The sequence below is a fragment of the Drosophila sulfurigaster genome, chromosome 2L, assembly GCF_023558435.1.
Source record: "Drosophila sulfurigaster albostrigata strain 15112-1811.04 chromosome 2L, ASM2355843v2, whole genome shotgun sequence".
NCBI classification, from domain to species: domain Eukaryota; kingdom Metazoa; phylum Arthropoda; class Insecta; order Diptera; family Drosophilidae; genus Drosophila; species Drosophila sulfurigaster.
In genome coordinates this window covers 23,080,402-23,106,866 of record NC_084881.1, presented here as the reverse complement: position 1 = coordinate 23,106,866, position 26,465 = coordinate 23,080,402, and the positions used below count along the sequence as shown (strand labels likewise).

Below are 26,465 nucleotides of genomic sequence, written 5' to 3'. Positions count from 1 at the left end.
CGAGGTATTCCTATTAATATTTATGCGTTTTGCCGATGACGCTTTGGCTGGCTGTGATGAATGAGTTTTGCGGTGCTGTGCTGAGGCAGCAGCTGCAGCTGGAATCTTGAATCTTGGCGCAGCAACTGGCGCCAAGTGAACGGCGACATTCGACGGGCGGCCAACTGCCAACTTCCAACTATCAAGTGCCAAGTGGCAAGTTGCTGGCCTGGCCATGTAGGGCAGGCAACGACTACTAACAATCAATGAAAGAGAGAGAGAGAAAGAGAGAGAGCGAGCGATCGACTGTAAATGACTCTCTAAGTCCATCTCTTTCCAGTTGCTGTCTGTCTGTCTAGCTCAGTGGCAACAAATTGACCATTTCAATTAATGAAAAACGCACTTAAACATTAAAGAGTTGTTCGGACTGTCCGTAGCAGGGTCTTCAAGTGTTGGCGCTAATGATGCGATGAGATGCGCGTGGATGCGATGCGAAATGGAGATGGAGATGGGGCTGCGAATGGAGATGAAGATGCCGAAGTTGCCACGCTGCGAAGCTGCGAGATGCGAGATGTGAGATGTGGAGACATGTAACAGCGTAGACCGCTCACATTTGCATATTTTGTTGTCGGTTTGTCTTTCTTCAGCTGCCTTTTTTTTCCATTTTCGCTCTGACGCCGATGATTATTGCCGGGGCCAGAGATTAAGCGCGTAAATTTGTCGTTAAAAATCATGTTCAGATATTGCGAGGAGATTGAGGGGAAAACAGGCGAGGGGCGAGGAAGGGGGGAACGATGTTAACTGCGACACGCGATTACGTTAGCGGGCTGCCTTGAGAAATGGTCAAACAGCAGCTGTTGAGTTTTTAACTGTTTCGCGTCGTTGCTGTTGTTGTTGTCGTCCGAGTGGAGGTTTGATTGCGCCGCTTTTTGATTGATGGCTGTCGCCTCACGACGCATGCTCGGCATGTCTATGAGGCGAAGACGGTTAGACTGACTGACTGACTACCTGACGAACTTGCCTAGCTGCCTATAAGTGCCTAACTGACTGACTGCCTGACTGACGTACTGATTTACCGTTGCCTGATAAGCAGCACACAACACACAAAAAAGTGGCAATTACATGAAATGGAGCAGCCGAAATTCGGCATTCGACATTTCGCCATTTCGCTATTTTGGGCATTTGCATAAATTGGCCGCAACGAAGCGAAACATAGCGAAGCGAAACGAAAGACTTAGGCAACAAACTCGATTACAATTCGCCATCTCGCATCTCGCTTTCTTCGTGACTAATTTACGGCGACGTTTTCCCAGCCCCAGAGCACAACAGCCACAGAGCTCCAACCAAAGTCAGAGACCAGAGGTCATTTGTAATTCACCAACCAAGCAATGAACCAGCAAAAAAAAAAACCAAAAAATAGCAATCAAAGCAATTTTCGATGTTACAATTTTTTGCTAGGCAACAGCTTAATTTCGTTGTGCCCCCAATTTCGTGGCAGCGATCGCCTTGGCTCAGTGAAGCGCAATCGCGCATTGAAATACATTAAACTGCGCTGCTTAATTAGCTAAGCTAACATGATAAGTTTTTAATTGGCTTCCTTTGCTGCTGCTTCTTATAATAATCATAATGTTGTTTGTCTTTCGTTGCTCATTTTCTTGAATTTTTTTTAACCCAAATTGAATTGTAATTTTATGCAGCACGCAGCAGCCACAAAATGATTTTTCACAGCGAATTATGCGGCCAACCGCAGCGACCCAGACACTTGAGCCCCAAAGCTTTATATTATATTTAGAGAGAGGGAGATATCAACATGATAGCACATGCAATATTCAGGTGGGAACTTGTATTTCCCACGCACATTGTCTCCCCCGTCCCTTGTGACACCCGCGGCTTTCAACACCCTCCCTCTTGAAAGCGTCGCCTCTTCCTGCCATCAATGGAAATGAACAACTTCCGCGAAGCGCGCCGCAAAAAAGAGAGAAAAAAACAAACACAAACATTTGCGTTTTTGATTAAATCGTGGGATAGATCAAAAAGCGCGAGGTTACCTTATCAGGCACTAAAAAAAAAGAGAAGCCAAGCACACAGGTGCGCAGTGTATCCCACAACGTGGGATAGATGTGAACAGTAGTCTAATAAAATAAAATGTGGATCCTCTGGCTTCTGGCCTGGCAGAGAACAAGTTCATTTGAGTAGTTGTTTTTATTTTGTTTTTTTTTGCAGGTAAATAACTTTTGAAGTGTCTTTCCCAGATCAAAGCAGCCAGTCAGCCAAACCAACGTTGCCATATCGGGCAAACACGTGGGATAGATCTCTCGACGAGGCTACTTCAAGTACTCACTCTGCTCTCTCTCTCGCTCAGGTAAGTTATGGCTGCCAGCCAACCAGTTCTAAGTTCTCAGCCAAAAAAAAAACAGTGAAGAAAAAATGTGGTAGCTTTATTGGTCTGCATCTCGGCACAGTTAATGGCACTGGAAGAATTCACGGGGTTTTTATAACACACCCGTGATCTCTTAGTGGCATCTATGGTGCGGGATATTGCGTATACACAGACCTCCCAACCAACAAAAAATTAAAACCGAAAAACGAAAATAAAAAAGCAAAAAAACTTCCTCCCCAGTGCTGAACATTGAGTACGTTAATTGTGTTAATTGAGTCGTAAAAAACTGTGAAATGTTTTCTAATTTTTGTGCGTGATTTGAAATGAAATCTGAGCAACTTTTTTGTTGTTGTGTTGTTGTCAGTTGGCAACCGCTTTAAATTGCAATAAATTGGTCGAGCAGCAAACAGCAAACATCGTGATAGCCTGGCCTGGAGACCAGCAATTGTGGGAAATTAATTATTGTTGTGCCTTTGCGCCTGCTGGTGTTGTTTTTTGTTGTGGTCAGTGGTGTTGCGCTTGGCGCTCATTAGCACCTTAAGCCAACAATCTAATTCATAAATACCGATTGTAAAAACAACAAACTTTCAAAATAAAAACCTTTAAGAACCTTAGAGCATTTCATTCTGTTTTTTTTTTTGGACTCGAGGCTGAGAATCATCTGAGCGCCGGACGTGGCAGGCAGCCTTGAAAAATCACCTTTCACACTGGCCACAGTTGAACAGAGGCATTGCTACAATTAACAGTTCAATGAACTTGAAGCTAAGCGCGCCAGAAAGCGGATGGAACAGTGGCAACAACAATCGCTTGGAGTGAGAACACAGAATACAGCACAACACAAAAAAAAGTACGAGAGCTAGGCCCGAACCATGGATAATAGCCCATTGGAGCTGTTGGGCATGCTACAAAAACACAAAAAAAGAAGAAGGGTAAAAAATAACAATAACAACAACAATCAACAGAGAGCGGGAGCTAAAAAAAAGATAATTAACTTTTTTTTCTTTTGTACTAAGTATGCCAACTGCACAGAGAGACGTACTTCGTCAACAAGTTGAAACTTTGAAACTCGGAATTACAGCACGCTAGAAATGCCGGCATGTGAGCCAAGTCTGTGTGTTGTTGTGTGAGAGAGTTTCACTCTGCGTGTCCAGGGTTTCCCTATTAGTTTGTTTTCCTCTGCTGAGTGCTGCCCTGACTCTCTCGCCTCTCTCTCTCGCGACTGTCAACTGAACGCTTCAATGATTTTATGCATAAATTTCGTTTGCAAATTTCAGCGCAGACACCTTGCTTCTATAAAAGCTAAAAATTCCTGCACGAGCTGATGATGATGATGACAACTCCAGCAACTCCAACTCCAAGAAGACGTTCCACGTTCCAGTTGGCTAACCTCGGAAGTGCAGGCAACGAATGCTTCCTGTGTCTCGCCATCAGCAGCAACAGCAGATTGCATTAATTTATGAGAGACACCTTCTCGTCCACAACATATCAATTGTCTTTTACTGCCTTCAGCCAAATTGCAAGCACAATGTATTCTCGGGAAGTTATTAGGGTTTCCTAAGAGACAGCTAATAGCCTTATTCATTAGTGCGAAGCTTAGATAATAACTAAGCGGAGGAAACCATGCTTATTAAATAAATTGTTGGAATTCAACGACATCAAGTTGGTTTTAAGAATCTTGGAATTCTTGGGACTCTTAAGGCGGCTTAACAGCTCATTATCTGGTGGAAAATTTTAGTTGGGAAACAACAATTGTATAAGCCATTATAGAGGAATATATTAAAGTTGAATTGTTACTTTAAGAGAACTTAGTTGAACTTTGTTAAGTTTTAAATTGCTGTGTATACTCAAAGAGATGTCCCAAATGAATACATTAATTTCTAAATTGTAAATATATCTTGTAACTGCCAAGAAAAAATTCGCTAAGCATATTAAAATTCTATTAAAAATAAATGTAGTATTAAATTATAAGAATTGAAAAATGTTTTTAATTTAAAAACTTAAAAATATACTTCTTCTGCAGCTATAATAATTAAACAGGAAGAAGAGCTGCAATACGAAGCTTTATCCAAACCTGTTGGCTATTGCGGAACTTGTAAATTTAATTTAGGACATTAAATTGTTTTGCAAATTGTAATCAAAAAAACAAATTTAAAACAAAGTCTTAAATATATTTGGTAAATGTGTAAATATCTAAATTCGAAAATCTAAATTGTAAAAGTGAAAAGATATTTAGAAAGATTTAGTTGTAGCTTGAGTCAAAGCATATAAAATCGTAACTCACCAGTTAATTATATAATATTACCTATAAAAATAAAAACATTCTATTATTTAAATAATTACATTTATACGATTAAAATTAATCATTAAATAATTAAAAATCAATAAAACTACAATTTGAATAAATAAAGCAGATAACTAGTTGCCAAATTGGCTCATGAAATGGTTCCAAATGTCCAAGTTATTTGCCACAGCTATTTTGCGCCATGAAAATCCCACCAAATTGAATGGAAGGCAAACAAATTTTGCATAATTCAATGCACACGCGCTTGAATTCAACGTTTTTCCAATTTTCCCGGGCCAATGTGGCGACACAAATGGTCAGAGAGTCAGAGAGGAAAGACAGACAGACCGAGTGCAACATGCCGAGGCAACTTGTTGCCGCTACGATTTAAGCCATTAAATGACGACAGTCCAAATTGCTAGGAAAATGCATTTTGCCTGCTGTTACTCGTTGTTGTTGTTGTTGTTAGTGTCACAGGGCGCGCTTTGGAAAATTTGGAAAATTGCCTTTAATCAGAGCGAAAATGAGTTGGCTAATTTGTATGGCCAATGGGGGCCAAACGAAGTTTAAAAACTTTGTACTAGCTCCAATTCCAATTTCAAGTCTCCCCCCGAGAAAAAATCTGTGCTCAATTTTCTGTGGGAATTGTGGCAATTGAACTGAGCCAAGTTAAGTTAAGTTGAGTTGAGAGAGCTCTTGGCCATTTGAAAATTGCGCTCTAGTTGCATATCACTGACTGACTTGTCTTGTGTTGTGAGTTGTGTCTTGTCGTGGATTGTTTTAAGTGTGTGTGGGTGGCGGCACTTCTGCTTCGAGTTTCGACGAAAAAAAAGGGGACGCACAGCTGTGCGTTTGTGTTGGGAGTTTTTCATTTGTGGAATGCGGCGCCATTTGCCATGAGAATTGCGGCAGTTCACACAGTTGGCGAGCGGATTGCACTCTGATTGACTTCCTAGCTGCATTTTATACTAAATTATGCAAATTACCGCGGGACAACAAAATGAAAGAGATGGCCACAGACAAAGAAGAGAGAGAGAGAGAGAGAGAGAGAGAGAGAGAGAGAGCGAGAAACAGCAGCCTAGCACGCTTCGTTTTTGATCTATGAGCTGCGATTACGAGGCGGCAAACAAAAAATTAAAAAGACAGTCAGCTAAGAAAAGAAATAATACTTAAGCGCATCTAAAAGCTGCACAAATAAAGCGCAGCTAAACTGTTGCTGATGCTGATGCCAAGTGCAAAGCGGCAGCTGCTGCTGCTGACGATGCTGCTGGGAAACCTGCCGCCAGCAGTTCAGCTTTGCAAATGATGATGAGGCACAACCGTAGCACACAGCCTAAGCAACAATGCACAATGCAACACGGCAAATTGTACAGATAAAGAGAGAGAGAGAGAGAGAGAGAGAGAAAAAGAGAGACTGCATGCATGACAAGCGACAAGTTGTCGTTAGGCCCAAAATTAGAGGCATTTACATGACCGCCAGACAGTCCCTAAGCTCGATAGAAAGAGACCGCGAGATAGATAGAGAGAGCGAGAGAGATCATACTGTGTGCTGTGTGTAAACATTTGAATGCATCAATGCAGCTGGTCAAGATCTGCACTGGCCGCAGTCTGGACCTCTGCGACTGCATCTGCTAACTTTGCACTGTGTAAATATTTTAGCAGCAATTTTCAGCTTAAATGCCTCTAAAAAGAGCTTCACAGTCTTGGATACATCTTCGAGAGCATGCAGCTCGGTTTTGTGGACTCAAGTCAACCTTTTGCTGCATATCCCACTCTAAAGAGTTGGTATAAATAAGGCATAAATGCATGCATACGAATACTTTATACTCAACTGAGCTGAGGTATGCAGAAAATTCAATAGGATTACAATAAATCATTTAACTGGTAAACTAGTTAAATTAGGAAATTCAATTCATTTATAATAATACTATTTGTGTATATTGAATTCCACTTGTTATATATGCTAGAACTAAATTACCTTACTTTAGCTTTCGACTTAATGACTGCAGCCTTTAATTATTATGATCGAATTGTTAGTACAAATTTTAACATAAGAACAATAACTCTCCAATCTTTGTCAACTTTAGAAACTCATTATAATAAATTAATTATCACAATATTTGTGAAATAAATCTGAAGAATGAATTCTAGCTCATTGATTGCCTATTAATTCTGTGTGCTGTAAGATGTTTTTGTAACTGTTTTCCAAGCAGTTAGTAAAAACATAAATTACAAATTTCCGGTTAACTACGCTAGCTGCCCTTTCTTTCTCTCTTTTTATTATCTCTATTCCCTCTCTCGCAGACTGACATTGGGGATTGGGGGTTTTCCAGGTATAATCGACTAATTAGCAAGCAAAAAACACGTGATGACTCTCGCTATCGGTTCACAGAGATCAATCGAGCAGCAACAGTATTCAGAACTCAACAATGACTGCATGCAAAATCAATGACGCTACCATATAGCAAATATATTCCTATGCGAATATCTAAATTTATCCATTCATCTACTCCAGACCTCAAAACACCGCTTATTCACATATTACGTTCGTTGTGTTTCGTTTCGTTTTATTTTTATTTTGTTTTGTGTGCTTTGAGGTGTTGGTTGGTTTAATTTGTCCCTGAAATTGTGCAGCAACCCCGTTGTGAGTTTCCGTTATGGCGCTGTAAGGCGTATCAATTGATTGTATGCGAAATTCTACTATGAATTTATTAACAATTCAAATTGCAACTTGAAAAGAAACGCACAGCAAAACAACAATCAAAGGCCAAGCAATAAACAAAAGAGATTGGACCAGCGCAGTTTAACAGCAACTGTGGCTGGTTGTTGGCTTCGCTTAGCCATCAATGCAAGAGCTCTTACAGTTGGCGAGTCACTGTGCGGTTTGTGCCTTTGCTAAGTTGGTTTTGTTACGTGCTTGACTTTTTTTTGCTTCACTTTTCTGTTTACTTCTTATTTTTATCCGTCTTTTCGCATTTATCTGACTTTTTCTCGTGCTTCTTTTCAGATTTCTCATTTTTACATTGATCGTCTTTCGCTTGAGACTTTGCAATTTTCTCATCCATGTCTTTGACTTTTTCTTTTAACTCTGCAGCTTTTGCATTCAGCTCACTCAAGTTTTTGCATTCCTTTTCCAGCTCAGCCAGCGTTTCCTTTATCACCTTCTCTTTGCATTCTCCAGCCGCTGCGCTTTTCTCCATTTTTTTCACACATTCTTCCATAATTTCTTTAGCCCCCTTCTCGATTGTCTTTTCAATTTTCGATTTACTCTTGCTGTCTTGAAGTTTTTTCTTTTCGATTTCTTCACATTTCTGCACCTCACGAATTTCTTCCTGTTTCTTCTCCGTAGCCACACACCAGGCCTTTAGCTTATTTTTTTCCCTATCCATTTCCGCATCCTTCGCTTGAGCTTGCAGCGTCTCATTACACTCTGCCTCCTGCGCCATCATCGCTTCGATGCTGTCATCAGGACATTCATCTTCGTCATCCTCCCCCATATTGGCCTGAACTCCTCCGCTTACTCGTCGTTCATCACGCAGTTCCATTGATTGATTCTGCAACTCCACGTAGCTGAAGCGATGATATCCAAAATATTGCGGATTCTTGTACTCCTTCGACATTCCAGCTCCAGGGCCAAGCACTTCGTCGGGTGATTGAAATTGGCGAAATGCTTCGGGTCTCACAAAGTCAGCTAGCTCGATGTCTTCATGGTCAACACTCTGTGGTTGGTAACCCTCATCTGGTGGATCCTTGGGTGGACGGGGTGTATTAAAGGCCTTGCTGCTCAGCTGCTTCAAGTAGAGATACTGTGGGCATTTTGCGCTGATTTTAGGTAGCCGAACAGATCGCAAAAGTAGCTTGAACATTTTAACAATGCTATAAAAAACTTGTTAGTTGCTTTTTAAATTGTAAGTTGTATTACTTGTTGAAGATGCTTATGTCAAAGTTTACTAAGATTGAAAAAAAAATTAAAAAGAAAAAACGAAATGACTTTTCTTAGGTAACTTTCATTTCTATGTGAAAACGAGTAACATATAATACGTGTGGTCTGTTGCTATAATATTTAAGATTTGTGGGAGAGGGAAATATCTCGATTTGAGAGTCTGAGCTCTCTGAGATTTTACCAACACTGCTACAAACATTCATCACTGTTCGTTTGCTTTGTGAGAGGCTGAGAAATGGAGAGCACTTCCTTTTGGTATCTTCCTCTTTAGCTGTAGTTCCGCACACATGCCTCACACATTCATCATGGTTCCGTGTATCGAAGCAGAGATGTTTGGCAACTAGCAACTGGCATTTCCGTTTCCGTTTTGTTTTCCTAGCTGTGTTCGCAATGTGCGGGCGTGCGCCACCTGAACGCAGGTTTTTTTTGCCAAGCTTCAACACAACAGCTGCCGCAGACAACGCAACAAGGTCAATAGACTTTTGGCCAGAACGCAGAGGAAGTGGCAAAGTCAAGTGAGGTCTTAGCAGTTTGCTTTGCTTTCGCTGCAATCTGATCCCCGTCTTTTTCTTTCTGTGACAATGACACTTGCCGCACTCGCAAAGCAGTGCTGTAGTTTTCCATGCGCTTGTCAGTCAATTGTTAACTGCCAGCGCCCAAGGCGAATTGCAGCTGCACTTTTGATGAACTTTTAAGTGATTTCTTTCAGCCAGAGTTTACGAGTTTTGCTCCTGGACAGCAGAGACGGCATTTTCAAGCCGCCATCTGGCATCTGCCATCTACCAACTGACATCGGCCAGCTCAAACTGCAGTCATGCCCTTTTATCTGGCGGCGCCAAAGTAAAAAAAAAGCTGTCGAGCTTTAAGCGACTTTTCAAATAGTTGAGCGGAATTTTATTTTTTATTATTAAATATATTATGTATGTAGTTGCATCGCTTATGTGGCTTACCAGCTTTAACTTCGTGGCTGTAACCTTAAACTTTGTTGTAGCGGATAAATAAAGAGGGTGGCTTACAAAGTTGCAGCTTAAAGGGAAGCCACAGATAATCACTAAACAACTAAATACTCGTAATACTTTAATTTTTGTTTTGCATTGCATAACTTCATTCTTTGTACTAAGCTTAGTCATAAATGTTTTTTATTTCCCTAAAAATTTCAATAAAATATAAAAGGAAATTTGAGAATTCAAGATCGTTAGACTATTTTATAAAATGTTTTGAGAATAATACGAATATCAATAAATCAAATTGTGTAACATAATTCTCTGAATTTAACATAGTCAAGCCATAAGTGCTTTTGTTTCTCTAAAATAAAATATTTGACTGTTCTTTAAAATCTTTTGAAAATAAGGCGAAAAATACTAAATAAATATGTAAGGCGAAATTAATTAACTTTTAGTTTTACGAACTATTTTGTTGTCATAGTCTTCTCTGTGGGTCAAACTGTACTTAAAAACTTCCAAGTACTATAAAAAATTTTCCAAAAATAAATTTGAAATAAAAAAACACCCTTTTTTCGGGTTTCGGGGAAAAAGTTTTCAGTGCAAAACTTGAAGACTTGCTAATTTATTTCTTTCTGTAATGTATCTGTAAAATTAGCAACTTTTGGCATAAAAGTGTAAAGTTATTAGGCAACCCTCTTGCGCCCCACCTGCATGGAATTTTCATTGTTTTTATAGCGTTTTAGCGTTTTGCCGTTAACAACATCATTTCGCACACAGCTCCTCCAGGTTCTCAGATTGCTCGCAGCTGTAGAAGCAGAAGCAGCATCAGCAGCGACCTCGGAGTTGACCAAGTGCAAGTTTATTTTTAAGTGTGCAACGTAAACTTTATGGTTCGGCGAGAAGGATCAACTTTGTCCTAGCTGTATCCTGCCTTCCACTCTCTGTTTTGGCTCAACGCTGTCTGCCTGTTTATTATTAAAAAATTTGTTGCCATTTGCTGCTGTTGCTGCCCTAAAGAAAGTTCCTTCAAGGTTTATGGTCAGCTTGTGCGCACACGTGTCCAGCATTGGAGGAGGCAAACGAGAGAGAGAGAGAGAGAGAGAGAGAGAGAGAGAGATGGAGGAAGCATGTGCAGTATTGGCCATGGCCAAGTGTCAAAGTCCATGAAAGGAGATTAGGGTCAACTGGCGCATAAACCACCTGTTGTTCGCCCAACCAACAATTTAATAGAGCTCTCAATTCTTTTCTACATTTTCCACACGTTCTACGTTGGCTTCACTTTATTTTATACGTTCATCTTTTTTTTTTAGTTTTAATAATGCAATTGGCTAGCTAAGATAAAAAAGTTACACAAAAAAACAATTAAACTTAGCTAAAATTGAGGAGAGAATTGGAATCGCAGCTTGGCGGGTTAGTTTGTTGAAAGCAGAGCAAATAGTAAAAGAGTCCCGTATCCCAGTTTAAATCTAACATCAACACTTTAGTACACTTACACTGAGTGTGTGTGTTTAAATGTCTGCGTGCATGAGTGTGTCTGTGTGTGAGTGTGTGTGTCTTAAATGCTACACATAATCGTGATTCCATTTTGTCGTATTGAGTTCAGTTTGAAGTTGTTGCTTTGTTCTTTGTTCTTGGCCTTTTACCATTGAGCGCGACGATTGCCATTGCGCTCAGAGCTGGAGCTGGAGATGGACTTGGAGCGCAGTTCCTCACTATCGCGACGCTGTTCTTCGCTGCGACGGCTCTCGTTATCCTCCAGCCTGTCCAGCTGCCACAGCTCATTGTCCAACAGCCGACGTCCCTGGCTCCAGCTGATGGCGGCGCCAGCGCGAGCTGCGTTGCCATTGAGACGCGTCGAGATCAAGCCATTCAGATTGCCCGATTCCAGGAGCAGAGGAGCACTGATGAGCTGCGCCTGCACCGAAGCACTGGAGGGTTGAGCAAGAATCAAGCTGGGCTGAGCAGTGCGCTCGATGGAGAGACGAGCGCTGGGCAGTTGACGCCAGGCATCCAAATCGCGTTCGCGGCTCAAGAGTGAGGTAGTTGTGCTGGCAGCGGGCAGGCGAGAGATCAAGGTGGGTGGATGCGAGACAACGCTGGCCTGCACGCTCTGGCCAATCAGCTGGGCGGCATTGGGCAGCAGCAGCGTTTGTTGCTCGTTCAGACGCTCCAACAGACGCTGTCCTTGGCTCTGGCTCTGACGCTGACGCTGCTCCTGTTCCCTCTGCTGCTGCTGACGACGCTGTTCCTGATCACGTTCACGCTGTTCACGTTCGCGCTGCTCACGCTCGCGTTGCTCCTGCAGACGCTGGAGTTCACGCAGTTGCTGCTCCTGCTGTTGACGCTGTTGCTCCTGCTGTTGACGCAGTTGTGCGGTTTGCTGCACCTGCTGCTGGAACTGCTCCATCAGTTGCTGGGCCTGCAGGCGTGCCTGGTTCTCGGACTCGCGACGAGTTTGGGCCTCCAGTTGCAGCTGCGATTGTTGCTGGGCATCGGCAATGGCTTGAGCTTCGGCCATGGCTTGGGCGGTCAAACGGGATTGCAGTTCCTCAATGCTGTTGTAGCGCGATGATGAAGAAGTTGCTGACGAGGAAGCCGATGAAGACGAAGACGAGGAGGAGGCGGAGGCAGAAGAGGAGGCAAGACGTTCATCGAGACGCTGCTTGGAGACAATGGCATTGAAGCCGCTGGCATCATCAGCCGTGTAGTCGACAATGCGGCGCGTGCCATCGGGTTCAATGAGCGAATATTGTCCCTTGACCAAATCGCCATCACGTTTCTCCTCCTGTCGCTTATCGTCACCGGTCAGCGAGTCACGCACATCGTAGGCAAATGTGTACTGTGGCCGGCTATCGTAATCCTCGCTCGAGTTGGGCAAGATGGTTGTGGCCTCATCCAAGTTGGCATCATCGTTGTTCAGTTCGGCGCGCAATTGCTGCTCGTTGTTGCCATTGTTGCTACGTTGAAGTTGCGAGGACTTGGCCAATTGGCTCAATTCGAGGGGTCGCAGGAAGGAGGCGTTGGCCACATTGCAGGTCAGCAGGCTCAGGCACAGCAACAGGCAAGTCTGGGTACATAGAATGGAAGATGCTTTTAAAAAACTAAGGCCTGCAAAACTTGAGCAGCAGCATAAATCAAATTGAACCAATTGGCTGTTGGTATCATAAATTTGCCGTTCACTTTTATATTTTTTTTTAGCTCAGCCTAAATGAATGAGACTCCTGCTAGCTGTGAGCGGGAGAAAGTCTCGAATGAAAGCTCCTACTCTCTCACCTAATGCCTATTGACAGCATGTGGCTGGAAACTTTGTCTGTCCTCTCGGCTTTGCTAGGATTTGTGATAGAGTTTATCAACTTTGTCAAACAGTTTGAATAACAAATTTTGAAGCTTATATTGAGCAAGTAGTATGAAAGTTCCGCTAAGGAATTATACATTAGTTACAATATGTTTTAGCCGAAAATACTGATTAAAGAATAAAGTATTTGAGTAGTTTCCTCAAGTGATATCTTTGGTTTTACTAGAGGAATACATTTGAATAGTTTTTTTTTTAAGAATTCAAATTATTAATGTGTTTTTTGAAAACCTAAATATGAACATTTCGAATTTCTTGAATGAAAGTGTATTTGCATTTCATTGCGACTGTCTTAGCGTTGAGCTCTATACAAATTGTCGTAATATGTTTACGAGTTTTATCGTTTTGTATTTTTGATCATCCTGATTTATGGGCTGTCTCTCCGCCTCTGGTTCGATGCGTTTTACATGACACCGCAGGCAATCGGCCGGGTGAAAATTTATGGCCAGAATTGAATGCCTGACTGCCGTAGAACTTACCCGCTTCATGGCTGTTGACGTTAAGTATTCGACTAGTTGGCTGCTTGTTTTGTAATTTGTTTAGCTGCTGCTGATGCTGCTGATGCTTGGAATGTTTGGTTAGTTGGCTAGTTGGCAACTTGGCTTTGCTCGCTCTTTACTTGTTGTGGCACGTTGTGCTACTGATGTCAATCCAAACAAGCATTGGCCATTTTATACTCATACCACTCGTAAGTAGTCGTCTAAGCTCAAAAATAAAGGGCCATCGCCCAGAACCAGACCACACTTGATATGCGTTTGAGGCTTTCAAATTTGTTTAGTTAAAGTTACAAATGACCTTCGGGTGATACGCCTGCCTGGTCAGCCACTGGTCTAAGCTGCAGCACAGCATTCACTTTCGAGCAGGTGCCGGACAGAAGAAGAACGTGGTGGTCGACTAAAATGTCACAGCAAACATTGCGTACGGAAATTGGAAATAGGACAGACGAGTGCACACACTAAACCCCAAGGGGGATCTGAGCAGAAACAAATTGCAAATTTTGTAATTTCAAGGCATGGCAGCTCCAATTGCAAATGGGAGCAGCAGACGCAAAAGACAACAAACAGTTCATGCTTATGTTGATGCCTCAACAAACTGAAATCGGATAGGCCTCTAGTGTGTGCTCAAGTCTAAAGCTGGTGACAATTTTCCGACTCTTGCTGCTGGTTTTTGCACCTTAATAATGCAATTGCGGCCAGCATGTGGAAAACTATATCAAAATAATGAACTCGGCACAAAATAGTCTATGTTTTTACTGTGTTCAGTGATTTCAACCACAAGCCAAACACAAAATATAAGAAGGAACAAAGTATTTGAATCACATGCTAATTGCCAGTTGGGCAAAGATTACTGTAGTTCTTTATGAATATGAGAACAAGCTTATCAAAAACAAAAAGCATGCGAAAAAATGAAGAAATATTCTTATAGTGGGCACAAGCTTTTGAAAGCATAGTAACAAAATTATATTCTTATTTATTTTTCATGAAATTTATAAATGTAAAAATATGAAAGAAAAAGTAATAAGAAATTACATTCGAGTGCGCTTGACTGTGGGATACCAGCTACCTAATTTTAATGAAAGGAAAACAGTGCAGTATTTATTTTAAAATATATCAAATTAATATTCCACAAAATACTAAAAATATACCAAAGACTATTTTTGGTATATTTATATAGTACTATTTACAAAATACCATAAAGGGCAAAAGGTTTTTTTGTCTGTAGCAAAATTTAAAACTATACATACATTCATTTTATAGATATAAAACCCTTCTATGGGTAGCGGACCCGCTATGGTAGCGGAGCGAAGAAACATATTTATACAAAATCCAAAATTCCCTCAAGTTTTTATTTTTCCTCTCCGTTGCTCTACAAAAACTAAGTTTGATAAAAGTCATCGCCTACTCTATCAATATATTGAAGTTTATATAAAAAAGTAAGCATAGTTTTTAGACTGACCTAAGAAAACAGACATTTGTCAACAGCATAGGCAGCAAAATAATAAGAAAATAAATTATTGAAAAATAATAAAGAAAACAATAATTAGGAAATAAAATCTAGCATGAATCCCAGTTTGAGTGAATTGCTAGAGAGGGCGAAATGGCTGGTGAATCAGACCACAATGGGAACAACAGCTCAGTTGCCTGTGGAGCTCACGCTCCCCGAAGTGCTGCAGAAGGCGGATGAGATGCATACACGTCTCACTGGACAGTCGATGGATAGTCAGCGAACAAATCAAATGTTCAGCCAGATTGGCATCGATATGCCGAAATTGACGCGAAAAGTGCAGAATTTTCAGTGTATGATTTTTGAACCAGATGAACTGCCCGATACTGATGTGCCCGGCTTACTCCAGCGTATGCAGCAGAAATCAATTATTGATATCATTGAGGAGACCAATGCAAACGTATTCAAGACGATCGAGAAACAACGCTGGCAATGGCAATTTCAAGAGTGGGAGGATGAGAAGCAACATTTGTTAAATGAGCTTGAGCAAAGCGATACAAAGCCAGCAGCTGTAGCCATGTCGAATGCTGCCACTTCTTCGCTTAATCGCGTCAAGCAGCTGTATGCCAAGGAAATCATAAGCTACAACAAATGCCAGCAGCGACGTGTAAGTCTGCTCAGCACATTCACCCAGATCGCCCAGCAGCAACTCCACGATGAGCAGGTCTCAATGATGTGGCAAGTGCTGGAGCATATGGCGAAAGAGTCGTCAAGCTGTATCAAGGCTCGCCAGCAGTCGCCTCAGTTTGCGCAGCAGGCGCTTTTTTATGTGGAACAGGGCTATAGACAATATATTCGTGGCATTTTAAAGCGTTCGGGAATCGGTTTCAAATGCGGCGGCATTCCCAGTGTCTACCATAAGGTTAAGATGTTTGTGTGTATCAAATTGAAGGAGTGGCAATCGTTAATCGATTTCGTTGACGTTGTGCGGCGTCGCCCGCTGTGGCCGCTTGTTTTTTATAGCTTACGCTGTGGTCATCTGCCATCGGCTGTGCAGTTTCTCAAGGATTGGGATGATCCGCAGCCCGAACTACGCGAGCTGCTGGAGTTGATGCAACAATTTAAGGCTGATCCAAAGCTGGGAGAGCTGAATTCGCACTACGATCGATTGAAGTTGCGTCTCAGTAACGAGTACAAGGAAAGATTAAGCCAGAGCAGCGATCCCTTCTTAAAGGCAGTACGTATCAGTTTCTCTAAATCCGTATTTATTATATATGCATCTATTCATTTTCTAAGGTATTTGCCATTGTCTTGGACTGCGATCCCGTCAATCTTCATGGTCAAGTGCTTCAGAGCCTGGATGACTTGGTCTGGGCACAGTTAATGCTGCGACGCGATTTGCAGACGCCACTTGGCATCTCTGATGTGGAGGGAATGATGCACTACGTCTATGGCAGCAATTATTTGAATATTGCTGGAACGATACCCATTTTCTTTCAGTTGCTCGTGCTCACCGGACACTTCGAGGCGGCCCTTGAGTATCTCTCTCGCACTGAGGCCAATGAAGTTCATGCTGTACACATGGCCATTGCACTCAACGAACTCTCCGTGCTGGGTGTGGCCAGCAATGAGCTGGAGCCAATGCTGGGCAACCACACTGATGATGCCTCAGTTCTGTGTCGTCTCAATCTAATGCGTTTGATTATCAATTATGCTAAGCGCTTCGAGGAAACGGACGTCTACGAGGCCATGAATTACTATTTTCTTTTACGGCATTATCAATCGAAAGATGGATCCAGTCTGATGCTCAATGTCATCGGTGAATTCATTATACGCAACTTCAGGCCTCAAATGCTGGACTTGATGTTTGGCAAACCCGATCCAAACGAACCTACATTTTATGCAGGGTATGTATTTAAAATATGTTTAAAAATTGCGTTCTAATATGGCACAATTTCTTGCAATTCGACAGTTTTTCTGTCCTTAAAAAGGTTTCTATCTTGGAATCTTTTCAAACAAAAAGCATATATTTTTTAATCTAGAGAATTTATTCTCATTTTAATGTTAGATCTAAATAATCTCGACTTAAGAATAACAAATCTAGAATTTTCAAAACATTTCTTGATTTTAAATTTAATTTTTAGTTTAAAACAATCTTAATTCAAAAAACCAAAAAGCTAGAATTTTCAAAATGGATTGATTTTTGATTTTCATTCTCATTTATACAATTATAAACTCCTTTCAATAGCGGCATGCTCGACCGTCTGCCCAGCGCGAATTTTGACAAGAATGCCCTGGCCTCCAAACTTGCCCATGATCTGACTAAGCGTTGTAAGTATGAGGCGGCCATCGAGATGTACCTCATCAACGGACAGCTTGACAAGGCAATGGGCTTGATGTGCTGCTTGTTGGCTCAAATGCTGCATATTAACTCGCCTAAAGAGAACTTACGTATGATTTTGACCAAGCTTACAAATCGCCTCTATTCGGGTGCGGCGCCTTGCACTTTATTCTTGAGTTCGAAAGAGATATTCGCATTCAAGTTGCTCTCAAAGATAATGAAGTTTTTTGATCGCTTTCATTCTGGGGATTATGATCAGGCTCTCGAACTGCTTGACGACACCGAATTGATACCCAAAAGTTATTTGGAAGTAGACTTTTGTCTCAACAAGGTGAAGATGCTAGGTACAGATGCTGTCAAAGTGTTGCCCAATGTTTTGCTTTCGACAATGAAAACCTATTTTAGGCAATATAAAAAACAAAAGTCACAGCAAAGTGGCGCAATGTTGCTGCTGCGAGAACGCGCCAAGGTATTGATAAACTTTGCAGCATATTTGCCACATCGCTTGCCACCCAATATAAATATGCGACTCGTGAAAATGGAGCTGCAAATGTAGGACAATTAGAATGGAGAGGGAAGAAATATTTTACTGTTTCTAAAGCCTATTTGTAAGCCCATTTCAAGCTAAAACAAATGTTGTTACTTTTCTGTTTTGTGGTTGATTTTTGGTTTGATTATAAACATTAATAAAGCGCTGTAGAGAATTCTCCCTCAGCTTGAGACTTGACATTAGTAAGCTTCGCTCTATTACAGTTTGTAGCGAGTCTTTTACATTGGCCAAAGTCAACATGATTTAGATGCGACACTGAATGCCTGAAAGCTTTATCAGCTGTAACAACTCGGAAAGAGGACGAGGATGAGAGGCTGTGCCAACAACAATGTCAACAGCTGTAGCAACAATGCGTAGGAAAATAGAAATGACAACAACATGCGCTAGTTCAAAAAAAAAAAAAAATAGAAAAAATCTGAAGAGAACGAACAAACAAAAACAAAGGAAAATAACAACCAAACTGGCCAACTGGCTGGAAAGAAAAAATTTCATGCATGACTGAAATACAAGAAGAGGCAACACCAGCAACCAGCAACCAGCAAACGAGCAACTACCAACGACCGGCACCATTCACATGCACACTCACAGACACACTCACATTCACATTCACGGCATATTCACGAACAGCAGTCGCTCATCGTAGCGTGTGCTGTGTTATTCTATCTGCTGCATAGTTTTAGGCGCCACACTAAAACGCAAAAAGAAAACAGCAACAATCTGGGCAAAGCGCCAACATCGGCCGAACGAACCATGTGTCGCCATTGTTGAACGTTTTTCTATTTTTTCCTCGTCTATTTCATTTTTCTTTTTAGCTGGCCGCCGCCGGTAGCCTAATTGAGTTCTGAATGGAATGAAAAGTCCTCAAATGAAATTCGAAACACTGTCACAGTTTTAGAAATCCGTGGCAGCAAACCATGCATGACGATGTCTCCGCCAATTTTGTGGTGCAATAATTGCGAAATAAATTCGCCAATTTGCCTTTTGGACAAATAAGGGCAATTAGGTTACAAAGTGTACATTTTCATTAATTTTCATTAAATAATCAATTTTATCCAATTACCTAGTTATTTTCTTTAATAATTTTCTGCTTTCAATAGCTGGGGCATAAAATAAATAATTCACATCCACATACTACAATGTATGCTGGGAAGTTTCCGTCAGTTGGTGTGCAATTAAAGGCAGATTCATGAATAATGAATCGCAATTACAATTTTCACTTTACAATTTGCAATTGGCACACAAGCACATTTGCCCCATTTGCCAAGGTAAATAAAGTAAACAGATTGAAATACGACTGCTGGTGCTGCATAGCGACTATCAAATATACTTTATGTAGAGGCTATTTGCAATTAAAATAAATTAAACCATTTGCAATTAGGGTAAATGTGTAGTGAGTGACTTTATGTTTACTTCATAAATACGTCAGTCTGTGATTCTGTAAGAATATTTCTACTAAAGTGAGAAATGTATTTAAAAATCAAGTATCCGGCAAGCAGTGTAAACGGACACATGTATACACTGCTTGGTGTAATAATTAGCATTGCACTTCTTGTAGTGATAATTAGTATCGCACTGCTTGCACCACGCAATTATCAATTAGAATAACTTAGTTAATTTGTTTACAATTAAACTCTTCTGCCCGGAGAAAACTATACAGATTACTAAAAGTAAAAAACAAATATTTAGCTCTTGCAATAAACAAATGATTGTATACAAAATGTAAAGTAATTCTAAAAGCAATTGACAATTTTTATATTCTAGATTGAAATCATTTTCTTGACGACTTTTACGTATTTTTCACATTTCTCCCCAACGTCATAAAAAGAACTGAGCTCCATCGCAGTCAGCGCAGCGTTGGGTTCATCTATCAAATTCTAGTTTATATCTCATTATGCGCTTAATGCGCCCGTTGATAATACACTCGGTCAGCCCCCGTTGGCAAATGTTGTTGCCTGACTACTTTTAATGCGCCACTTTGATTTGTGTAAGTATCTGTTGTCCGCTGTTTACAAAAGTGAAATATGCCAAACAAACCAAGTATAATATGAAATGCAGCTGGGATTAAGAGATTTTGGTCTGGTCAAAACAGGGGTTCGATTCTATGAGTTTGCTTCCCTGGGGGTATTAACGTTTTACAATTTCGCAAACAATTTTGAAGCAAAGTGAAAGCAATTCAATCTGTGGCTAGCTGGTAACTAGTATTTTGCTGCTACTGCTTGTTTGTTGCTACTATTTTTGATGATGGTTCTGTGGTTGCCCAGCGGTTTGGGTGTTGTCACATCTTTTCGCTGCAGCACTGATTGAGTTGCGCTGCGTTGCGCTATTTGACAGTTATAACTCGCAGCAGTGAAGATAGTTGAGTTAGACAGTCAGCCAGTCATCCAGTCAGTCCGTTAGTCAGTTGACCCAAGTTGACTGTTTCAATTTATTTTTTCATATTTATGTGTTTGGCGCTTTGGCGCTTGGTGTTTGTGTTTGTGCTGTGTTTGTTTTGTTTTAGTTTTCTATTTGGCTATGAAATCCCCGTTCGCATCGCGTTCAAAATGCCAAAAGTTAAAATAAACACAGAAAGATAGCGAGAGTGGGAGCGGGAGCGATGGAGATTGGAAGAGAGGCAGACAGTCAGGACATGGGACAGGAAGCACTTGCAAAAGTATGCCAACAATATTTTTGCCGTTTGTGTGCTTTGTGCTATTGAAAAAGGAAATGAATAGCAGGAGGCAGAAAAGTTAAATCACCTCGAGCACTGGGCGTGCCGTAGCCACTGTATGCTTTAGGGGGCGTATACGCAATATTCGCGCATAATACTTTTGCCAAAGCTCGGGCTTCAAAACTCGTCACATTTTCAGCCTGTTTCGGTTTCGATTTCAGTGTTTGCTTTTCGTTTTCGATTCTCTATTCAACAACAAGAACACAACAGCAAGTGCTCCTCTCTAAATGGGTTTCCATAATACGATGTCAGCACTGTTAAAAGCACGAAATTCAAATTGCACTTATCTTCTCCTGCTGATGCTAATTTGTTTTATGCGCTGTGGGCAGCAACTCCTTGATAAACGCAGCCTCCTGCCTTTCACTCTTCCACTTCCACCCAGTTTAATCGTTGCACATTTTATGCATTCAGGCAATCGCCATCGATATTTTTGCATTTTGAGCACACAAGTTGCTGCAATCGGCTGGAAACTAAATTTGCCACATTCACATCACATGACATCCGCTTCGCATATAAATTTTCATTTTGTTTTCCTTCCTGACGTTTGCTGCATTTTCATATTCTTTTTCCACACAATTTTCATTTCAATTAATTTCCATGGAAAACGCATTATTTTAGATTCCACTACAAAGGAAATTACTTTATAGTTATAATTGGAATTAAGTGTGCGAACGAATTTAGTTAGTTGTAGAGCTTAAAATATTCGAATGTATTCCATAGAATTGCAATTTTCGATTAATTATTTGCAATCTCTATTAAAGCATATTTTTTACTAACGAAGTAAAGTACTTTTTCATAGGATTAAAATTCAATTTGCAGCTCAATTAGCTCTCAATAAAACGGCTTCAAAGTTTCAATCATTTGAGCGTTAAATTTTTTAATTAAAATTACTTGAAGTCTGCACTTAAAAGTTTTCACAACACCAGCTGCATATGTTGAATTTTTTAAATGAAATACACGAGTTCGAGTGGGTCTGGTGGGCGTTAAATGCGAATGTGAATGAGAGTCACGTACAAAGCTTTCGGCGATAACAGCCAAACACGTCTCGCAGTCTCCGTTACAACCAAAGCCCCGCCATAAATCAGGAGCGTAAAAATCCTAACCTTGCCTAATGTCGAACCTAAGAACTGTGTGAGAATTTTAAATGAGGTTTGAGAACTTCTATTTGCTTAAAGTAATTGCAGTAAACTTATTTACTTTTCGCTGGGAATTAATTAAAATTTAATTAGAGAAGAGAGTTTTCACCCCGCTCGCAGAATATCGTAGCGTTCTGTTAACTAAGCATATAATTAAAATATTCACAAATCCTTGGCATTCAGTTGTAAACATATTATACAACACTTGGCAAGCAATTGCCAGATCAATTGTTTAATTGTTCAACACTATTGCGATTTTAGTGCGTATGCCAGAGCTTTACGATATTTGCGTTTTAATTACAATAACAAAAGCAACGGCTTATGGAATCATTCACAAATACAGATATCAGAATCTTCGAAAACGTAAACAATTCATTTGCTTTAATGTGCAATTTTGAATTGTTCCAATCGATTCGCATCGAAATGAAACAAAACAAAACCAAACAAATGTTTATTTGCGCATTGGGACGGGGGCAATTAATGATTTTCATTTGTTACAACGAACGAACGCTTTGTGCGGCCATTGATTGCCTCATTTTTTTTTGGGGGTTGGAAAATGGGTGAAATGGCAAAAGTGTAAATTGTGTTATGAATATGTATGGCACTCGTAGACAGGTAATTATGAAAATCAATAAGAGCAAACAGAGAGATATGGACGAGCAGACGTCATGAGAACATCTGCCGCAATTTGGCTTTAATTAACCTTAAGTTTCGCGAGAGTTTTATAGTGGCAACCAAATTATTTCGATTGAGTTCAAGACGTCGAATACCGTAGGCACCGACTGTGAAAAGTTGAATTATGATTAATAACAGTTAAGGAGAAAGTACAAGAGCAATGGAAGAATTGAATCGAATAAAAGTTTTCTCAGAAGGTATGCTCGGTCAAGCAGTGCACAGAAAATAAACGAATTGAACTGCTTTATACATTGAATATGTCAACTGCTTGCTACAGTTATTTAAATGTGTCACCAACAAAGTTTATATATTTTAATACTGATCAAGTGTGAATTTATTTTAACAATGTTCCGCAGTTTGAAAGCGAATTTTCGTTTTGCTTATCACAACATTTCATATGCTGAAACAATGACAAAAAACGTTTGTTATGTTCAGATGATCTATTTAAACAGCGAATGCATGGTAATTATAGGTTGTTAGATTGTTAGTGAGCATGTTATGCAGCCAATGACATATATAAAAAGGGTGGATTTAGCAGCAGCATTGTATTGTTATTTGAGCTCAGTAACAAAAATGTTGTGGCATTTTCGCAATCTCATTGCTTTCATTTGCCTGCTGTTGTATGGCAAAAGTTTGGTAAGCAGCACTTGAAATTGGAAATTACTATAATTAATAAAAATAAATCCATTTACTATGCAGTGCAACAAGAAAACCTATACGTTGATTATAGAGAAACTGAGCTTCAATATGACTGAGGGCCAGACGACTTTGGATGATGGATCGAATTTATTTCTGATGGGTCGCGATCGACTTATCAATGGAACCGTGGAAGTCTTTGAGGATATTGATCCCGAGCACTTTTTAGTGCATATTGCTCTCTTAAGTGATTCGTCGGGCAATGGCGATTTTAAACCACTTCCCTACAACGTTTCCACTACAGATCCGTGTACTGGGATCATCGATTACGGTTCAATGGCGAAGCCTTCCTTGGATCCGGATAAGAACACAAATTTTCCGATCAATGGCGATGTGTGCCCGATACCAAAGGGTGTATACTATTTCAATGACATCAAAGTATCGACTGATAACTTGCCATCACATGTTCCTCGCGGATTTGTTAAGGGAGTTCTAACTTTATTTAAAGATAATGCAACAATAGGCACTTTCGAAATGTTGGCCAGAGTTGAGGATAAATACATGTAGACTAGCACGTGCTTTGCTTAGAGCCTTGTAATATAATAAATATTGTCGAGCATTCATTTTTATTTTTTTGTTTTAAACATTTGCCACTCAAATATAACTGGTCGAATGTCATATTTAGCACGTGGCGAATTGAATTTGTCACTAAGTGGCATTTAAATGACACTAATAAAATTTTTATTAGTGTCATCTAATGAATGTCGGTCAGGTGTTTATTAGGGTATGAAAAGTAGTTGATTGAATGCATTGCAAATGCAAATTTTAATTGACTTGCATACTCAAATATGAAATTAATTTCGTTTGGTTTCATTAGGTTGGCTATTTTTATTGGAAACCATAAAGCGCTCAAACAGCTGTCGTTGGGTGGCCTTGAATATCGATTAGAGATTACCGAAATATTGCAACTATTTAATTCACTTTCAGGCAGTCAAAAGAAACACTGTTGTCAGGGCATAAAATTCGTGTCTGCCTCTGAATGTTCTTTTCATTTCAAGGTCTCGAATGTTTAATGGCCAAATCGATGGCATTGCATGCAAAGCGAGTCAGGAATAACATTGTTTTTAGATGACACAGTCAGCTTTTGGGTTTCCGCAAAAATTCCAGTGAGCCAAAAACTGTGCCACAAAACTCGCAAAAGCGAGCGCATTTTCTGCTTACTCTGCGTTCTGCCGCATGCAGACAAACCGATTCCAGTTCCCAAATTCAACTAACTCAAATGCAGCTCTATCTCTATCTCTCGCCTATTTCTTTTTTTGGTTTTTGCTCTGTTGGGCAAATGTACTCTTGGCTGTCAGTCAAAACATGCGGCAAAAGTTCACAGCATGCGGTTCAGGCTGCGTATACGTAATGCCAAGCTGAGCAACTGCGGAAGAAGAGCAAAAAAAAGAAATATTGAGCAGTGATTGAAGTAGCTACACCATTTAATACCCTTTACGTTGTATATTTTACATTTTATTTAAAATTATAGTAGTTCATATTAATTTTATTTATTTATTCACAATTTTCTTTTTTTTTACCTATTTGACCTTTTAACTTTTATTTAGATTGCACTACAACTGCAAACAGCGAATAGGCCATCTTTACGGTGACAAAAAAGGCATTCAGATTGAGTTCAATGAGTCCGCCAGCCATCATTGGCCGCTTCATCAGCCTCAGCGTCATCTGTGTAAAGATGAGAACATTGCGTCGATACTCAGCTGATTGCTCATACCAATTGCCCGAGAAAATGGCATTGGGCAAACGTTGTGCCTCCTCAGCGAGTACACTGGCAAAATAACAGCTGGGAAACAGTTGAATGCAGACAACCATAAAGTAGACAATGTTGTAAGCAACGGTAGCAATATCTTCGGTATAAAACAATGCATAGATGACAATGATGCACAGATTGGTGCCGCAAAACAACAATTGTGTAAGCTGCACATAGCTGATAATCACTCGGGTTAGCTCGTGGAGTCTACAATAGTTAACAAAGATCGAAAGCAAATATTTTTTTTTTCAAAATTAAATTCACGCACATGTTTTCATTGAATTGATTGCAATAATAGTTAAATAATTATAGTTATTAGCTCGCTCGCGTGCAATTGTAATAACTGTAATTAATTTATAATTTTCCATCGTCACACTGATTTGTTGGCATACCTCATCAACAGTTTAAAGTCCTGAATGCAAGCCAGCAGCTGCTGTTGAATGCCAACGCCAGGCAATCGATGGAATCCCAAGCGCGCCATCCGAATGCCAAACATATGGAGATGACCACTCACATAGCAAAGCGTCAGCGGGGTGTAGATGTCGTTGATTAATCCCTGTAATCCTTCGGTTAGAATGCTGAAGAACTGATAGCCAATGGCCAAGGCGTACTTAAAGTCATTGTTGTGCCAATCGAACGGGAACCACGCCAAATATAACAACTCGTGTTTTTCGGAGAGCAGCACGGAAATCGCGATGGGCACAAAAAATATATAGACGATGGCAAAACTGATGTAAATGCAGCGCGTAATACGATTAACTTGCCACTGCAACGTATGCTGATAGTAGTCCAGCTCTTCATCGCTCAATATGCAATCATCCAGCTGCTGCAGCAATGTGCTAATCTCCAGCATATGGGGCAAGTGCCACAAGTGCATAATGTGCTTCAAGCTGCACGCAGCACAGGTTAAACTCATCGTCAGGTTCTTGAACATTTCCGCTGGCGTTGCTTGCAACAGCAGCCCAAGCAGCAGGTGCAACGGAAACATGAGTGTCACCAGCAAATGCAGCAGCAGCGTGCACGCCAAAACCAAATGCGAACTGGAGCCCAAGAACGTTGGGGCAAGAACTCGTAAGCTGAGCCACAACGGACGATAGGCGCGAGTGCTGTCGATGTCCACGTTCATGTCCGTGTAGCGGCGATGTTGCAACGCCTTCAGCCGGACACGTTCGATGTGCGGCGGCTTTTATGCACTTGTCCCTAAGTGGCATTTAAACGGCGGCAATCAAAGATTCATTAGTGCGCCAGCAGGTGATGATTAAAAAATCGAGCCTATGTGTTGAATGGGGTTAAGAAAGGTCATTATCTGTCACAATAACGATTTGGCCAATTGAGAATTTTGAATATATTCGTTAATTGAAACGGGGAAATATTGGCATTACTTTAGGATAATCTCTGCAATTACAATTATGATAATTTATGGCAAGAGAAAGCAAATTGCTTCACGAAAAATTGCTCAAATAGTGTCAAGTAAAGCCCAACAAAATTACCTAAAAAGGTATCATAAAGATTATATCTTCAATTTTCTTTAATGAAAAGTTGCACAAATAGTGCCTAACAAAAAAAATCAGACTCACAAAAATAATAATTAAGCCTTCAGTTTGCTGTATGGAAGGACTAATAAAAATAAAAATGAAGCCTTCAATTAGTGTCAAGAAATAGATGCTCAAAAGATTCTAAAAGAAAATATAGTAATAATAATAAAAATTAAGTGAGCTATCATATGAATTATTTTGCCATCTTTAGCATTAAAGCTGATGATAGCAATTACATAAGCCAACAGG

At 40.4% G+C, this 26,465-nt stretch overlaps 5 protein-coding genes across 5 annotated transcripts; 2 read left to right on the top strand and 3 right to left on the bottom strand.

Annotated features, from left to right (window-relative positions):
• Window positions 1-7,323: 7,323 nt before the first annotated feature.
• On the bottom strand, window positions 7,324-8,662 carry LOC133850188 (axoneme-associated protein mst101(2)). Its single transcript, XM_062286219.1, has 2 exons — window positions 8,576-8,662; window positions 7,324-8,516 (listed from the first exon to the last, which is right to left on the bottom strand). The coding sequence occupies exon 2, from the start codon at window positions 8,504-8,506 to the stop codon at window positions 7,586-7,588; it is 921 nt and encodes a 306-aa protein (XP_062142203.1). The 5' UTR covers window positions 8,507-8,516; window positions 8,576-8,662; the 3' UTR covers window positions 7,324-7,585.
• Window positions 8,663-10,772: 2,110 nt separating this feature from the next.
• Window positions 10,773-13,508, bottom strand: LOC133850757 (uncharacterized). Its single transcript, XM_062286942.1, has 2 exons — window positions 13,359-13,508; window positions 10,773-12,594 (listed from the first exon to the last, which is right to left on the bottom strand). The coding sequence occupies exons 1-2, from the start codon at window positions 13,365-13,367 to the stop codon at window positions 11,167-11,169; spliced, it is 1,437 nt and encodes a 478-aa protein (XP_062142926.1). The 5' UTR covers window positions 13,368-13,508; the 3' UTR covers window positions 10,773-11,166.
• A 1,339-nt stretch (window positions 13,509-14,847) lies between these two features.
• LOC133847194 (nuclear pore complex protein Nup93-1-like) lies at window positions 14,848-17,868 on the top strand. Its single transcript, XM_062282068.1, has 3 exons — window positions 14,848-16,060; window positions 16,120-16,730; window positions 17,072-17,868. Exons 1-3 carry the CDS (start codon window positions 14,939-14,941, stop codon window positions 17,718-17,720), a joined length of 2,382 nt encoding a protein of 793 aa, XP_062138052.1. The 5' UTR covers window positions 14,848-14,938; the 3' UTR covers window positions 17,721-17,868.
• A 4,932-nt stretch (window positions 17,869-22,800) lies between these two features.
• Window positions 22,801-23,483, top strand: LOC133850647 (uncharacterized). Its single transcript, XM_062286785.1, has 2 exons — window positions 22,801-22,871; window positions 22,935-23,483. Exons 1-2 carry the CDS (start codon window positions 22,809-22,811, stop codon window positions 23,436-23,438), a joined length of 567 nt encoding a protein of 188 aa, XP_062142769.1. The 5' UTR covers window positions 22,801-22,808; the 3' UTR covers window positions 23,439-23,483.
• Window positions 23,484-24,470: 987 nt separating this feature from the next.
• Window positions 24,471-25,826, bottom strand: LOC133834996 (odorant receptor 33c-like). The gene is made up of 2 exons (XM_062264825.1): window positions 25,074-25,826; window positions 24,471-24,888 (listed from the first exon to the last, which is right to left on the bottom strand). Exons 1-2 carry the CDS (start codon window positions 25,805-25,807, stop codon window positions 24,471-24,473), a joined length of 1,152 nt encoding a protein of 383 aa, XP_062120809.1. The 5' UTR covers window positions 25,808-25,826.
• Between the last annotated feature and the right edge of the window lie 639 nt (window positions 25,827-26,465).